At 40.2% G+C, this 16,716-nt stretch overlaps 2 protein-coding genes across 3 annotated transcripts; one reads left to right on the top strand and one right to left on the bottom strand.

Moving 5' to 3' along the window:
- The first annotated feature begins 59 nt into the window (after window positions 1-59).
- Window positions 60-6,316, top strand: tgif2 (TGFB-induced factor homeobox 2). The gene is made up of 3 exons (XM_032549434.1): window positions 60-1,630; window positions 3,694-3,935; window positions 4,970-6,316. The coding sequence occupies exons 1-3, from the start codon at window positions 1,612-1,614 to the stop codon at window positions 6,314-6,316; spliced, it is 1,608 nt and encodes a 535-aa protein (XP_032405325.1). The 5' UTR covers window positions 60-1,611.
- A 3,104-nt stretch (window positions 6,317-9,420) lies between these two features.
- Window positions 9,421-15,802, bottom strand: myl9b (myosin, light chain 9b, regulatory). 2 transcript variants are annotated; one of them, XM_032548895.1, is made up of 4 exons: window positions 15,648-15,802; window positions 10,756-10,959; window positions 9,842-10,003; window positions 9,554-9,729 (listed from the first exon to the last, which is right to left on the bottom strand). In XM_032548895.1, the coding sequence occupies exons 2-4, from the start codon at window positions 10,937-10,939 to the stop codon at window positions 9,554-9,556; spliced, it is 522 nt and encodes a 173-aa protein (XP_032404786.1). In that variant the 5' UTR covers window positions 10,940-10,959; window positions 15,648-15,802. The 2 variants fall into 2 exon arrangements, with proteins under 2 accessions (XP_032404787.1, XP_032404786.1); XM_032548896.1 differs by lacking the exon at window positions 15,648-15,802 and having other exon boundaries at window positions 9,421-9,729; window positions 10,756-10,939.
- Between the last annotated feature and the right edge of the window lie 914 nt (window positions 15,803-16,716).

The following is a 16,716-nucleotide window of genomic DNA, read 5'->3' on the forward strand; positions in this document are numbered from 1 at the left end:
GTAGTCAGATTTTCCCCTAATTCAAAATGTGTTTTTTTTTTTTGTGTGTACACACCAGTATTTGCCTACTGGGATGTCTTTACGTCATAATCATACTCTGCTTTCTCTGATATGCACCAGTTTCTTAAATTTGTGTGAAGATATGCATAAATATTGGAGCATTACTGAATGAATGTTACAAAATGCACAAAAAAAAAAAGTTTTGGGGTTTAGAATGGGTTTTAGAGCCACAGCTCCAGATCTAAGGTTTAAATGTCTAAGCAAGAAAAAAATTAATGATGGGAGAGGACAATAAACATGTAATTATGTAATAATCATGTTTATTTAGTTACAAAGTATACAAATGATACACTTACATCTTACTTCCAAGCTGGTAGACTAGTCAGATGATATCAAAATTTAACTTTGCAGATACTTTTCTGCAGTATGGATGGGGAAGCTGGAAAGATGCATTGGGCTAAATGCACCAGGTAATCCTGGAAGAAAAGCAGAGGTTCAAAATTGAGAAGCCATAGCCAGACTTGAAAATGTACAAATGCTCTCAATCCCATCTGACTGATCTTGAGCCATTTTTGTAAAGAATAGCCAAAAAAATGATTTGTTTATAGATGGTAAAGTGATACCCTAAAAGGATTTGCAGCTTAATACATATACACCCCACACGTTTCAGATATCCATTCTTTTTTCACTCTACAATCTCTGTGTGGAAAGGTTTAAGAGATATAAGTACCTATGAAATGGTAGAGTAGGGCAGTTATTCACAAGGCATTTAATATTTTACTCATTGCATATTTGGTTAATTTGAGCTCTTGGTCTAGGGCCATATTGTAACAGACCTATAACAGTTGAACCAGTAATCGATTGAAAGGAACTATTCCGAAGAGTTCAAATAATTATTTTTCATTTTGCTGCTACTTTTCTAACATCTGTTCTTATTGACATCACCTTATTCTAGAAACGACAGTTTATTCCACACATTTTTATGATTTGTGTAACGTGAGCATACACATTGTTACGTAAAATAACAGGAACCGTTTTCGACAAGCAGGGATAATTAGCAATCTGTTTCTAGATTTAAAAAAAAAAAAAAAAAAAACTTACAGCGTATAAGAACTGTAAACATCCGGGGGAAAAAAACCGTACCATTCTTTCTTTGACCCACAAACGTTATATTTTGAATGAAAAGGTTCTCCCGTCCATCACAACAACACGAAACCAAGACCTCTGTCCGAAGAAGAACTGCGATTGGCTGACCATTCTACAGGAGCAGTAATCCGGGAAAACGATTGGCTGACAGCCGTCAGGGGAGGCGGGCCCACTTCAGCTGCGACTGTCAAGATTGGCAAAGCGGTGGCTGCTGCTGCTGTATGCAGGTAAAAGGAGCAAGCGACAAGAGGAAAAACAAGACCTGGAAAACATTCATCCTGGCAGAAAGCGAGGGGTGCAATGGAAACGTGGGAGCCCTTTTGTGCGAAATAGTGTGAGGAGAAGAGGTTTTAAATTCGCGTATGAAACTGCAACACCTCTTGGTAGCCTTAGCGGAAAGTGTCGCTTTGTGAGTGGGAGCAACTTGGACAGCTGCGTGTTTTCAAGAGGAGCCATCAACAAAGAATGAAAGCGTTGAAACGAGGTGAGCGCCAACCTGACCGTGTTTTCTAATATATCCCATTGACTTCAACAAATAATAATAATCATTCCCAGAATTGTGCGTCTGCTGGTTCTGTCTGGCTTTTGCCGTGGACTCTTGCCTGGTATGCAGAGGGTTTTTTTTTTTTTTTGTTGCGAGCAAATGCAGCGTGTGTTTGTGTTTGAATTTGGAGGGACAGCTAGCCAGCTAGTTGTGTGTCTGTCTGTCGCTCTCTCTCTCTCCCTCTCTCTCCTGAGGCAGGCGTGCTGTCCATCTGGCGGAGCGGCATGCGGGAGGCTGTGCGTTTCTCCCTGCCTCCTTTGTGCGCTCCAGATGGCTCGGTTACCATTTTTTTTTTTTTTTTTTTTATCACAGCAGTTTCAGACATGTGTATATATTTCTCAAACTAATTTGTTGCATATTGATTCATTAACAGAAAAGTTTAAATGACTTTTTTATCTTAAACTTTATTTTTGTACGATTTTCCTGCTACCTGTGTGTGTGTGTGTGTGTGTGTGCGCGCGTGTGTGTATTTGTAAAAACAAGAAGTTGGTTTGTTTGCAGCAGCAGTGATTTACCACACAGCTGCTGCTGCTGCTGCTGTGACCTTTTCTTTTATCTTTGATGTATTTTCTTAGCTGATTAAATCCCATTCATCTGCTGCTTCAGTTTTTAAGATAAAGCCCTACTGTCAGTATAGGCCAGCAGTAGAGTTGTAGGATCACGTACAGCACGTTTCTTCAGGGGACTGTCCTGACCACATGAAAAGAGCTCTGTGGTCTGCGATTATATCCGTGATACAAAAGTAGCATTTTTCAGCATATATATATATATATATCTACTTCTTCTAACACCTGTGCTGTTTTCCTCTGTGGAGTCCAAGATGAACATTTTGCACATGTGTGCGGAGCAAAACGGCACTTCCGTCTTTGCATGGTCAATAGGTTCCTGGGCCCACTTGGCTGCTGTGATGTTGATATGCACACAATCTCCTTTGTGAGGACAGGCGCTGCCCCCGGGGGTCAGGTTTCAACCCAGCTCCCAGAGAAAGACATTTACTGCATTCTGTGGCCCACCCCTTTGGGATCGGGCATGCTCCATTTTGTGGGGAGTTTTCCTCCTCTGACCCACTGTGGATTAGAAGGAGAGGTGGGTTCAGTCTAAAATAAATTGTAGGGAAAAAAAAAAGCAGTTGGTCAAAATGGTTTTCAATGCAAACATCACTTTGTGATAACTTGCATGTAAAGTAGTAACCAATTAGGTTTAAATACTTTTTCTGTTCCTTTCATTTTTCCTCTCGTGACTAGAGTTTAGGTTGTGTGTGAGGTAATGTTTTGCTAATTGATCCAAATCATAACTAGAGGTGCACTGAGAAGTGTGCTGATGACTGGTCTGTTTTTCAGCCTGATTTTTGTTGGGTGGGGGTGGGAGGAGAGAGTTTCTCTGAACAGTGGGTGCTACCGGATCACCCTTTCAACTCCTGTTTTTGGGTGGAAGAAGAAACTCGAAGTTGACTGTTGGGTGTTTTTTTGTTTTTTTTTTAATAAAATAAATGAAACTAGGGACATATTTCATTAGGACTGCAAGTTATGCGAGAGTAAGACTTTAAGAAGACAACAGGAAGGCTGGAAAGTGTTGCACCAAATGCTAAATTTTTAAAAAAATATATTTTGTCTTGGAACATGTTGGATTTCTAATAAACCTCACAGTTAAGGTCTTTTTTTTGAGAGAGAGAGAGAATGTAGGTGAATGTAGTGTTTAGCAAGGCTAGCCACACTAATCCCAAATGTAAAACTCTTAAAGTGTTTTAAAAAGTCAATGTATAAATTTTTGTCTTTGCTTAAAGACAGTAAAGATCCATGGAGAATTGTTAACAGCAGGAAAGGTTGGGGGAAAGCAGAACTATCTCTTTTAAATTACAGTTCAAATCAGAAACAAATTATGTCTGAAAAAAAGAAACCATACAGGTCTAGTTTATATCAGTGTACCTTTAATCATGGCTACTTTTGTTCCCACCAAGTTCTTGTTGAAAGATTCGTGTTAAAAACAACTTGTCTTCTCCCCAGCTCTGCAGGATAACCACCATCCCGAGCAGGAGCACTCTTCGGCCGTGTCGGACAGCGATGACGGCTCCCCGCTCGACCTGTCAGGGAGAGGGGTCCTCGGGAAGCGCCGTCGCCGCGGCAACCTGCCCAAGGAGTCGGTTCAGATCCTCCGCAGCTGGCTGTACGAGCACCGCTTCAATGCATACCCATCGGAGCAGGAGAAGCTCAGTCTTTCGAACCAGACTAAACTGTCTGTGCTGCAGGTGAGATGATTTATTTATTCTCTAAATTTTTTGTATACATGTGACGTTTTCAGAACCTGCCAGAGGATTGCGATTTTTCTTGTTTCTACTATTTGTTGAGTTATGTCATCTAACGCTGGGGGGGGGAAAAAATAGCATTTCTTGATGACACTCATCTGAAACTTACTACTTGTGTAATTTCAGGACAATATCTTATGTAATTGAAATGCGTGAAGACAGACTGAGGGCACGGTGACTGATGGTGCTGCAGTCACTACTAGCATTCTCCCACCCTTCTTTTTCTCACTTTGTTGCATCAGTAGTAGACATTTCCTCTTTCCTTCTCAACACACAGGCAGATTACAGAGTAGCAGGAGGCGGCAGCAGTTCCTTGTTATGTAGTCAGTTCACTGGAATGCGTTTGGCTGCCTTCTCTGTGGCTCAGCATATTTCAACTCAGACCTTCATTATTGCCAGCTGTCTGAGCACTCTCAGCTCTCTTTTTTTTTTTCCTCCCGTACCAGTAGAGGGAGTATTTAAGACTTCAGCAACAGACTTGGATGGAAAAGGAGTGATTGCATAGATTTTAGATCTTGTGGAATAATTTATTTATTTATTTTTTTTAGGTCTTTTTAGCTTTTGACAGTGCTTTGCAAATGTATTGATCCACTTTTTTCACATTACAACCGGAAACTTGAATGCATTCTGTTGGGAGTTTTCAACATCTACAATTAAAGTTTGGGTTAAAATTGTGGAGAAATTACAAATTGGGTTAAATCATAAAATCCTATTTGAACATCTGACTGTGTGTCACAGCAAGTAAACCCTCACAAACACAAACACTGCTCTTGGAATACAACATTAACATTTATAAAATGCTTCTAATTTAGTAACGGCAACCTAAGATGGGCACCACTTGTTAATTGCAAACCTTAGGCACAGTTGTCGATGAAATAGTTTACATATATCATCTTATTCAAATAGCTTTCGAAAGTTTGTTTCAAAAAGAAAGTGTTGTTTCCTTTTTTGTGAGTAATTTTTGTCTGTTTTCTCAGATCTGCAACTGGTTCATCAATGCCCGCCGCCGCCTTCTGCCTGATCTGCTTCGCAAGGATGGCAAAGATCCCAGCAAGTTCACCATCTCCCGTAAGATCGTCGGTAAAACCGAGGCCCATCAGTCAAACGGAGGCGAAGCCGGCTCTCCCGAAATCGGCGCCTCCGCTCGCTGCCCTCAGCCGCGTCCATCGGTAATCCGCTCCACGCCCGCTTTGGACCTTAGCCTACTGGGGAACACGGCGACGGCCATCCTCACCGGAGCGGGCTATCCTGGAAAGGAAGGTTGTGTGCAGGCACTCATGAAGCTGGACACGCAAAGCCTGTTGAGGGAAGCAGATGAAAGAGGCGCCCACTCAGCGGGCCCAACAACCGGCATCACTGTAGCTGCGAGCCACTCCAGCGGCCTTCTCAACACGCCTCCCCCGACTCCACCCGAGCTCTACCCGGGTCACGACTTCAGTGACCTGAGGCTGCTGGTTGATGCCGCTCTACAGAGAGCTGCAGAGCAGGACCTGCTCAAGGAGAGCCAAAGCAAACCAGCAGAGCCTTTAAATGCCATACCGGTGGGTGCAAACGAAAAGGGCCCAACCCCGCCTCCAGAGGAACAGGTCATGCATCCTTCCAGAGTGCAGAGTCTGATGGAGAAGGCCATGTCTGTTCCAGAGCCGGTCAAATCTCCAACAGTTGCTGCTCCACTTTTGCTCCCAGCCTCCAGGTTATCCCCTCTACCAGTAAACAAAGTGATGTGGAGCCCCTTAGGTAAAGACACTGTCAGAGCATCCAGCCCAAACCAACCTCATCTCATCCCAGCACACCTACCAGCTGTAGTGCCAGTATCTGCCATCATCCTGGGGCAACCAGAGCTACAGAAACCTGCTGCCTTCCTAGCCGTTAACCCAAAGTCACCTCCAGCCTCATGTCCTATGAGTTCGTCTAATCCAGCAGTGAGACCTGTCTCCATACAAACCCCTTCAGCCCAGTCAGCCACCTCAGATTCCCCCCCAGCAGCAGCTGTTGCATCTCCATTGACGTCTAGAGGAGACCTGCCCCACCTCCCGTTCCACAAGCCCCCCTCGATCCCTGTGACTCCCCCCACCGTCCTGCCCACTTCACCCTCGGTCTCATCCGCATCTTCACCACCAGCGGTCCCGCCTCTCCTGAGCCTCGCCTCCCACCTCGCTCCTCATACCTCAGGGAGCAGCGGCTCAGCCATGGTGCCGAAGGTTTGGAGCATGGTTCACGCCAACGCCAGGCAGGCCAGTTCACTCCAAGTGGTACAGACCCCCATCAGCACGGTGTGGGGGCCGCAGCACAGCCTGCACACGCTGAGTGAAGCTGTCAACTAGAAGCTGTTGCTGGTTTTTTTTTCTTCTTCTTTTTTATGTAAAAATCTGAGGAAAAAAGCAAGGACAGGTGTGTTTTATACGGCTGGACTTTAACGTTTATAGGAGAATGTATCTTGGTCGGCCCCTTGACGTGAAGCCTGAGCTTGGCATGAGTTGGAACTTTTATCGTTTACCACAGAGAGGAAGGTAGAGACCGTATCATTCCTACACTCTTGATGCCATTCTGCAACGGATTTTGATGTCATCCTGGGATTTTGGGGTGTCACAAGAATGATCAAATAGGAAAGAATTCCTGAATTGTACAAACATTTACCAGCCTTTCCAGTAGCAGCGCTGGACTTTAGTGAATGTAAAAAAACAAAACAAAACAAAAAAAGTGACCTCCCTGGATATAAACTCTGCTGCCCTTTATTCAATCTTCTGGATAAAAAGCACAACATTTTCTTAGAACTCTTTTAGTAATGTGCATTTAAAATGTTGAAGTTGTTTTTCTTTTCTTATTTTTTTCTTTTTTATAAAATGAGCCTGTAATTTTTTTTCTGACATGGTTCTCTGCTTTTTTTCTCCCCCTGCATTTGGAAACCTGAGCCAAAGAAAAATCGTTTCTTTTTCTTTCCTGACTTTTTCTAAGTCAGTGACTCCCCTGATCCTCCTTATGGCCAAGCGGTTTCATGAATCGTCATCTCAGCTGCTCTGTGCATACTTTCTAGCACAAATGCATCATTAACTCTTTACCGTTGGGAAGTTTCTAGTATTTTCAGTTTCCATTTAAAGCAGGTGTGTAGGTTGCTTTCTGTTGGAATCCCTCTCGATCTTCATTTGGAGACCCGATGCGTCGCCCAGAGTTCCCTGACGTTTGTGAGGCCTTAAGAGTTTCTGTTTCTCTGATCCGAATGTCGTAACGGAAATCGATATTTCATACAGGTTCTCGACAGAGCAGATGTAGCACATCTTTTTTTTTTTTTTTTTGTACGTCTAAAACAAGAAGTTTTTCCACATCTGATAGTTTAAAAGTGGCTTCTACAGAGTTTCTGCTAATCCATGAAGATGTAGTTTCTGTGAAACTGTCTCTCACCCCCCCCCCACCCCCCGAACATTTTATATTGGTAGCTGTGAGTGTCTGTGTGGGAGTTTGGCAGAAGGCTGGACTCCTTTCTGGTCAATACTGTAGCACAATTATTGATTGTTTACCAGGTCACAAAGCTGTGTTTAGTTCAGTTCTGTTGTATTAGTGTGAGTGGTTGTGGACAGAAGAACATATGTTTGGGACTTACTTTTACTTTTGCCGAGCAATGAACACTGCCACCATTCCAAAAAAAAAAAAAACGCTCCAAACATTTTCTCCCATATTTTCTTCACCGTGTTCCACTCTGTGCCACAAAGTTAAGGTTAATGTTTGCTTTTGTTGCAGAAGCAGAGTAGACCGGTGTTCATTTTATACCTCAGTTGTACACAACCGATGTCGGGCATAAGTTATAGTTACATTTTTCAAACTGCATAAATACACTGTGATGATGCCTTCGAGGTCATAATACTGGGAAAGGCTGGCTAAGATTTTAAGTAGCGAGGTTTTAGATGTAAGCTGACACTTCTGAGAAAAAAAACAATGTGCTAATGTAAATATGTGGAAGGTTTTACTTTTTTTTTATTTTTTTTGTTCTTATTTACTAGCATGAGATTAATTCTCAAAATGTAGTTCCTGTCCAACCAAATGCATTTTGAACATTTTCTTTTTCAAGTTCATGTTACAAATTATGACTCCAGGCAGTGTGACTGGCTGCTGTGCCTTAAGCCTTTGAATGAGGGAGAAAGTCCCGGTTTTCTTTTTTTTTTCTTCCTTTTTTTTTTTTTAAATATGTATTAAAAACTCAATAGTCTGTGCAATATACGCCTTAAACTTTAAATGTCTGTTTTTTTGTATGAACATTTCAAAGAAATAAAGGTTCAGTTTTTTTCATATATACATTTCAGTTTTTTTTATTTTTTTTATTCTTACTGAAAAAATGTGCTTTATTCAGCTCACTGGCTTTATGGTAACAATTGTTAATTAATGATCAAATCTGGTAATATAAATGGATCTGGTTTACCTTTCATGACACAAACTGATTTTTTTATACCCTCAAGTTGCTGGTGATTAAGACATTTAAAAATGATGCAATCTCACCCTTTAAGTGCAACACCGCACCATTATTCTGAGGCCTTCAACTCTTAAAGCTTGTGAGTTCTTCTAAAATGTGCTGTATCTAATTCTGTACCCATTCTATTTGTTCTTTGGTAGTACAGCTATATGGACATCCAAGACCTTGATTGCACTTTGCTAGAAGTTTGAGTCTGAATTAAATCATCTTTTAAATGGCAGAATATCAGTTAAGATACTGAAAAGCATTTTTCAATTTAAATTGTCAATATTGAACTTGGTTAAAAAAAAAAAAATTAGATATTGTGGCGGAGAATCCAATAAACACTTTCATTTTTAAATTCTAGAAAGGATTCAACATTTCACAAGAGTTTAAAAAAGCTAGTTTTAAATGAGTAACATTTTTCATTTGCCACAGACATGGTCCATTTATTTATAGCAAACATACCTGATCCTTCAAACAATACAACCAGCTGATGGAGCAAAGCATCAGTCTCAACGCTTCAACCATCCGCTTTGCCAGGAGGCGATTCTCACTGCTTGACTGTCAAAATCAAATAAACAGTTTTTGCAACCCTACAAGAATACAAAGACAACAGAGAAAGGAGCCACGTGGCAGTGCTGAAGCATCTGTGGTAGTTATAAGGCAGGCAGGAAGGGGTCATCATTGCTGTGTAACACTAAAGCTGAAAGTCCATACAGTCCCCGCACATATAAACAAACAGCGGAGTGCAATGCATCACAAAAATCTTACTAAGTTGCCTATAAATACCAGTCAAAGTGCAGTTAATGTACACTGCTCAAAAAAATAAAGGGAACACTTAAACAGGTGTTTAACACTTAAAGTGTTCCCTTTATTTTTTTGAGCAGTATAGTTTGAGCTGCAGGATGTGTATTGTAGAATACACTAAGGATCGTATGTGGATCCTTAGATTAAATCCTCGATCAACATGTTTACCATAAAATGTACAATACAATTTAAGGACGTTTATATAGTGATTCTTATTTTATTTACTTCTAATATACACTGTAAGGGGAGGGATTGGTGAGTATCTGTAGTGCAGCATGTGAGCAGGAGCCAGAAGCAGCCGTTTTCCCCTCTATTCATCGTCCTTGTCCTTTGCGCCGTGTTTGAGGATGCGAGTGAACTCCGCGTAGTTGAAGTTGCCCTTCTTGTCGATTGGCGCCTCACGGAACAGCTCGTCCACCTCTTCATCTGTGAAGCGATCGCCCATGGTGGTCAGCAGCTCTCTCAAGTGGTCCTCGTGGATGAACCCTAATTGAGCGGATGGCATCCACTGAGTAATAAAATACTACGCTGCACACTGAAAATGGCATCTACGACTCTTCCGTACACGACGTGGATCTTTGTCTACATGCGGACTCACCAGATCCCTCCTCATCAAAGCAGGCGAAGGCGTTGCGAATGACATCCTCGGGGTCCGTCCCGTTCAGCCGCTCTCCAAACATTGTGAGGAACATGGTGAAGTTAATGGGCCCCGGAGCCTCGTTCATCATTCCCTCAAGGTATTCATCCGAAGGGTTCTTACCTGTGAAGCAGTGACGCGGTTAGATTACATTCAATGCTTCTTTAAGCTATTCACACCCCTTTTTTACTTCGTATCGCTACGACCTTAAATTCGTATGTGTATTGGGATTTCATGTGAAATACCAATGCAAAATTGTAAAGTAGAAATCTGCGGCTGCTTTTGTATTTGCAATGACAACTGAAAGTCTTTTAATGTATGTCACTTTCAGTTCTGGAGACTGAAATCTTTGCCCATTCCGCTTTGCAAAATTGCTCAGATTGAGTCAGACTCGATGATGAAGTGTTTTGGAGCCTGTATTCAGGAAAGCATGATGCTGCCCCCACCGTGTTTCACCCTGATAATGTTGAGTTCAGGGGGGCTGACCTGGCCCATCTGCTGTGCTCCTTATTTTATCATTTATAAAGAATTTTAAAAACCATGCCTATGCTTCAACATAATTATGCAGCACTTTTTGTAGGTTGAATTCACAAAATCCAAGTAATACACTCGAGTTCTTGGTTGTATTGTTAATAAAGAGCTATTAATATTAATACTTTTGCAAAGCGTTGTACAAACGCTTACATTTGCCTGATATGCAGCGATATTTGAGGGGTGAGAAATATTGAGAATAAGGATTCCGACTTAAGTTGGACCCCATAAATGCACCACATCTGTGAAACTATTTTTTTCACTTTATGTTTTTCTCCCATTTTGTTTTAGCTGCCAAATAGTGACAAGAAAAAAAACCTGAAGTTTTTTTTTCTTTTTTTTACCCAAAGAGGCCAGCATGTCATGCAGATCCTCCTTGTCGATGAAACCATCCCTGTTCTGGTCAATCATGTTGAATGCCTCTTTGAACTCCTGGATCTGGGACTGGTCAAACATGGCAAAGACATTGGAGGTGGCCCTCTGTGGCCGCTTCTTGGTGGTCTTTCCCTTGGCACGTTTGCTAGACATGGTGACGGCTCGATCTGGACCTGTGCAGAGATATTCATCACGTCAGACAAAGGTAGGTTAGACAAAGCTTCGCTAACAAACACAGCGTCATGTGAATGCACAAATTAAGCTGGTTTATAGTGTGCATTTAGCACCAAGAAAGAACCAGGCCTTCCATAGATCTTGTTTGCACTTGCAGGCAAATCTTTTCCAGCTCACTTCCTCTAGAGAGAGAATCACATTCTCGGTGAAATGGCAGACACTTGGATGGGTGTGAAAATGACATGTCACTGCAGCACACACCTCACCTAACCGCAGATAGTTCCAGAATTAGACCCGTCACTCATGTTCAGGTCTACAAGGATTTATAATTCGTTTGTGTGTGCACATGTGTGACCCACGGGGTAAATGGCTGTTAGAGGACACAGGTGTAGGCTGGTTCGTGCAGGAAGGTACCTGAGGCTAATTATTCACACAGAAGAATGACATCATGTCTAGATAAGCACAGAAATGATGTAATGCAAGTGTCTTTATTGTAACAAAAAGATTTTTAAAAAATCTTAACCTTAAGATGAACACGTTATCTCAAACTCTAAGTAGTTTTTATATTTACTTTATGTAGAATAAACAGAAACCTGCGAGATTTTTCAGTCTTATTAAAAATATATTATCCCTAGAGCTAAATCTGTGGTTTGCAGCATGTCTCTGAGGCCTGATGTCACTCTTCAGCCACTCTACACTCTTCGACAATTATCAAGATATGCATTTAGTGCTGATTAGAAAAGGATTTCACAAGCTTACTGTTTGACTATTATGCAAATATCTACATCCATTATTTTACACAAATGAAATGATGCTCAACTTAGTCTATCCCAAAGTGGATACTTATACTTTTAGTTTTTGTCTTATGCTCATTGTGTTGTTTCAATCTCTAATTAACATCAGGCAGAGGGATTACTAATGCATGCTACCAATAATAAATCTAACTCTGGCACATTTAAGTTGTTTTTTTGTTTATCAAAGTCATTGCCCCCTTTTTAAATTGAAAATCTGAAGTAAGTTTTCTCCTTCGTGTCTATTCCTTCTCTTTATTTAGGCATATGAAATGAGTCGACCCATTTAGTTCTGTCCAATGAAACAATCTAAGATGAATTTTAAAGTGGGTTACTGCTGCATGTCTACTTAATGTTTCTATTAAAGGTTGTGCCTGATTGAAGTGTATGGACACATTATGATGACTACCATATAAAGTGAATAATGCTGGTCCTTTTTATTTAAAACCATTACACCAGTTATTTGGAGGCATACATTAGACAACAAGTGAACATTGTCTCCTCAATTTTGACGTGGTAGAAGTAGAGAAAATGGGCAATACTAGCGGTTTCAGTGAGTATGAAAAGAGACAAATCGTGATGTCTAGACGTCTACGTCTGAACATCTCAAACCCTGCAGCTCTTTGGGGCTTTCAGGTCTACAGTAGTCAAAATTGTCCAAAAGCAAGGAAGGGTGGAGATGAATGCTCTCAAAAAGCCATTTCTAACCCTTTGATGGTTTAATACATTTGTGCTCCCACAGTTTTGTTAACCCATTTTCACCACATCTTTCATCTCCCTGGTCCCCATCTGTGACAGTGTCTTTGTATTTAATAGAGCAGAGCAAAGCTGAATTACTGTGCAGGTTAGCCAAGACAACAAAAAAAAGAGCAGCAGGTAAAATTGGTTTGCTCTGCCTCTTATCATTCTGGGCTGCAGATACATGTCCTGCCGTCATTTTTATTTATACAAATTAATGCAACTGTACCTCGTTCATACTTTTATAGCCAATGCAAATGTGGCGTGTCAGCTCAGTTTATGATCTTAATAGACAACTCAGTTGTGATCTGAAGTTTACATGAAGACATTATGGATCTCCATGTTTGCATTTCCTCTATAGAGATTAAAAACAAAGTGAGGAGCCTTTACTGTAGGACAGTTCACAAACACATGCACTATAGAAAACTGTTTCATAGTATTGATCTATTATAGTACTAACAATTTTTTTTGTTTCACACTTATTTGAAGATGCAATGCTCAATTAGAGGTAAATTCAAGCAACAATAGTCAATTTTTTTGGTAACAAACCCAATCTAAAAATTTTGATAAGAATATAACAAAACAATTGGTTCAGCTGACTGGTATCATTATACATGGCATGTTGTGTGCAGCAGAGAGTGACAGAGATGATATGTATTATAAATGTAGATGTCAACTTAATAAAAAGTCAAGCATTGCCATAAGACTTACGGATGAGAAGATGTTTATATCCAGGTTAAGTTAATTTAGCAACAGCAGTCTGAGGTAGTTATCATTTGTAAATTGCACACCTTCAACATGGTTATCAAGGAAAGGGCTTATAAACCACCTTATTAGCATATGTTTCAAAGGTTTGTTACAATTTTACAAATGTTTTGTGCTTTAATAAGAAATTGTTAATTTCACTTTCACATAATTTCACAAACCAGATGACTTAATGAAAGAAACAGTGAATGTACTTGTTAGTTGTGATTGAACCACTAAGAGTCTAGCACAGGTATAAACTGCATTCTAGACTGGGAATTTTTGGAATTGGATTAACTATTTAATATCATACTTTGGTTAATGAATTACAAATATCACCTCTGGTTGTCTTGTCTGTTTTAATAAGTCAACTTGAGTAAAATAATAATAATAATATGTTGGATTAAAAATTCTCCTAAAACTTAGAAGAATTAGGCAATTTGTCAAGTACATTTTTCAAATGTGTTGAATCATAACTAGTTCAAGTCTACTCATGTTGATTAAAGTTCACCAAAATAAAACATGAGCAGATTTCTTCATCAGTTTTACAGGTTAAATTCTAACAGTTTATTCTACACTGATTTTACCTACCATATGGCTGCACTACTCCCTGTGTGTCCCAGCTAATTAAAACAAACACCAAAGGTGTGCACTTTTGGCCGCTGGCCCTTCCATTCCTCACAGGAAGCTGGAAACAAAACTACCATGAAGAGGCAATACCACATTTCAGGAAGCAAGGAGTTCCTCTGTTCATTTAACGCTTTTCCCTTCATTCTTTTTGGAAGACGCACAACACCCAGTTTTTATCTGGTGCAAATACAAGTACATCAGACATTAGAACCTTTATTTCGAGGTCCTAGCCTCTACCCTTCCTTTCGGTGATGTTGCCTCACTACATTCAGGCCTGACATTTAAAACACTTGGGGGTCTTTTCTTTAGAAAGCACATATACAAAAATGGCTTCTTAAATACTTGGCCTACAAATAATGTTGATGTGTTCCTTTTAAGCTATTGCAATGCGTGGTTAAAAAAAAAAAAAAACTCAAGTAAAGCACCAAAACCGACTTTAGTTCAGGAGCCCAAATCCTCCTAAATCCAACTTTGCCTGAAAAGCTGGTAGCAATTTAATTAAGGTCCTTTATAATTCCCCATAGGATGCTTTAAATTTATTTTAAGAGATACATGAAACACAAAAAAAATTAATGACATTAACTTATAACTGATTTTGTAGATGTTTTTTTTTTCCAACTTTGGAATGCAGTGTTCATAAGATTAACTTAATGAAATCTTGCTTTGAAGACATATAAGATAAGATAAGATCATTTTTATTAGTCTCCCATAGGAGAAATTTCTCTTGGAAGCAGGGGCAAAAACTGCAATACAACAATTAAATAAATAAATACATAAAAACAAAAATACATAAAAGCACAAATATCAGATCAGCAGTACCATTTCCACTCACATACAATACATCCTCTGCATGCAACTGTTGATCATCGTCTGGACCTCCTGTTACTCTGTCCAGGCCCCGCTAGTCTGCCATTTATCAGGTCAATGGAGAGTGGTAACAAGATACAAGTGTATCTTGTTAGAGATACACTTATTAAAGACTAGAAGTACATGATGTAGAAAGATACCTTTATTTTAATTGCATAAAAATACAGCAAACCTATTTTGGAAGGAGTCAATTAATAAACATAATATGTATGTTTGGGTTCAAGACTTTAAGGCCTGTAGCTGACATCATAAATTTTAGACCTTTTAAGTCTGATACACAATAGAAATGGTCAAGTTTTCAGTGCACGCACTTTACTTTCAAAGGGTCAACATGAATAAGAATTAATATTAAAATCAGCAATGAATTGTGGCAAGAACAACAAAAATAACCACGGCTTGATTTGTACTGACAGAAATGTTTGTTCTCTGTCCATCACCGATTTCTTTCATCCTTTTATTCGGAGGTGGGCCAAGACAAAGCTCCCCTGTCCTTAGAACCAATAGGAACAATCGCTGTCTCACTCCATCTCACCAACTTTGAGACACGAAGGTCAGCCGGTGCTTAAGTGTGAAAACTCAAAGACCAGCGGTCACACATACCAAGAACAAACAGAGTAGAGCCCAACAAGAGACGGCATCTCAGGTGAATGTAAGAAATTGGTCAGATGCATTTATAAGTTCCTTTGTGGTGGAAATGCATATAACCATACAAGCTCATAGTTCAACTGACACATGATGAACACCCTATTGGTCTCCTTTCACTGAAGGAAATCTCCACAAATATTCACTTCGGAAGATCAGTGTAACTATTCTCTCCTCAGCTCCGACTCCTGAGATCTCACCTCACCAAACCACCTAAAATAAAGCAAAGAGATCCTTGACGCTCTTAAAGAGTTGCATCCAGCTTTCATTCTCACCTTGGCTTCAGGCTGAAAATGAAGAGAGTCTTTCCAACTCCTTTTGTCCGGATCCGTCACCGCAGAGGGAAAGGAGGCAAGCGGTCCTGCTGAAAAGTTTGCTCAAACAATCAAACTCCGCTGGTTAGGCCCCGCCTCCTTTTCCTGCTCAGACCAATGGAAATAGCAGCGTGTCCCTTAGGGAGACGTCCAAGGCCCAGACCATTTGTCCATACAAGGCAAAGGAATGCAAAAGCTACAGCCTCGCCGCTGCCGCGGTCGCTCTTCGGGATGTTTGGCGAAAAGGCAAAGATGAAATGACAGGAACTACGATAAGGCTGCCTTATTTAGAGAAAGGAGTCTAAACATTTGGAGGCAGGGGATGGTGGAAACATATTAAGGGAGAGAGGGAGCAGTGAGGAAATGCCGACTGAGTTTCTGTTGGAACAATAGTGCCCTTAAATAGGCAGTGAGGCTGCGCAACTCAGGGGCCAGAATTTAATATGAACACCTGAAATGATGCCATCAAGGACAATTTCTGTTTTCCCTTCCAGGAATTCTCTCCTAATAAAACTATGATAATTTCCTTCACAAGATTAATAAAGTATCTGATTTATTCTTATCTAATACATGTCACTCTGATTCTTTTCAGCTCTTTGCAAAATCTAAAATCTTCCCCTCATTGTTTGGGCAGAATAATTTAAGACTTTAACGCAACTTTCTTTCACAGGTCTTTAACACATTTTGCACGGTTTTTTTGTTTTTCTTTTAGAAAAATAAAATACAGTTGTCTAAAACATGAACATTTACTTGTATATGGCAATGTGTCTTAAGTGTATAACTAATAATAAATCGTTGTTACCTTTCCTTTTTAGATCTGTTGTTAACTCAGCAATAATAATCGGTTTTATATTTTAATAGAGCATCATCTAAATCACAATATTTGTATTTAGAAATACAGAATTAGACTGCAGCACAATAGACAAAAGGGAAATACGTTCAAGGTCCACCCGCGTGCTAAAATTATGTTCACCTGTGGTGCAGTGTCGCCATCTACTGGGCAACATTAGTCTTCAAATTAAAATTCATT

Source organism: Xiphophorus hellerii, chromosome 20, assembly GCF_003331165.1.
Source record: "Xiphophorus hellerii strain 12219 chromosome 20, Xiphophorus_hellerii-4.1, whole genome shotgun sequence".
NCBI lineage: Eukaryota > Metazoa > Chordata > Actinopteri > Cyprinodontiformes > Poeciliidae > Xiphophorus > Xiphophorus hellerii.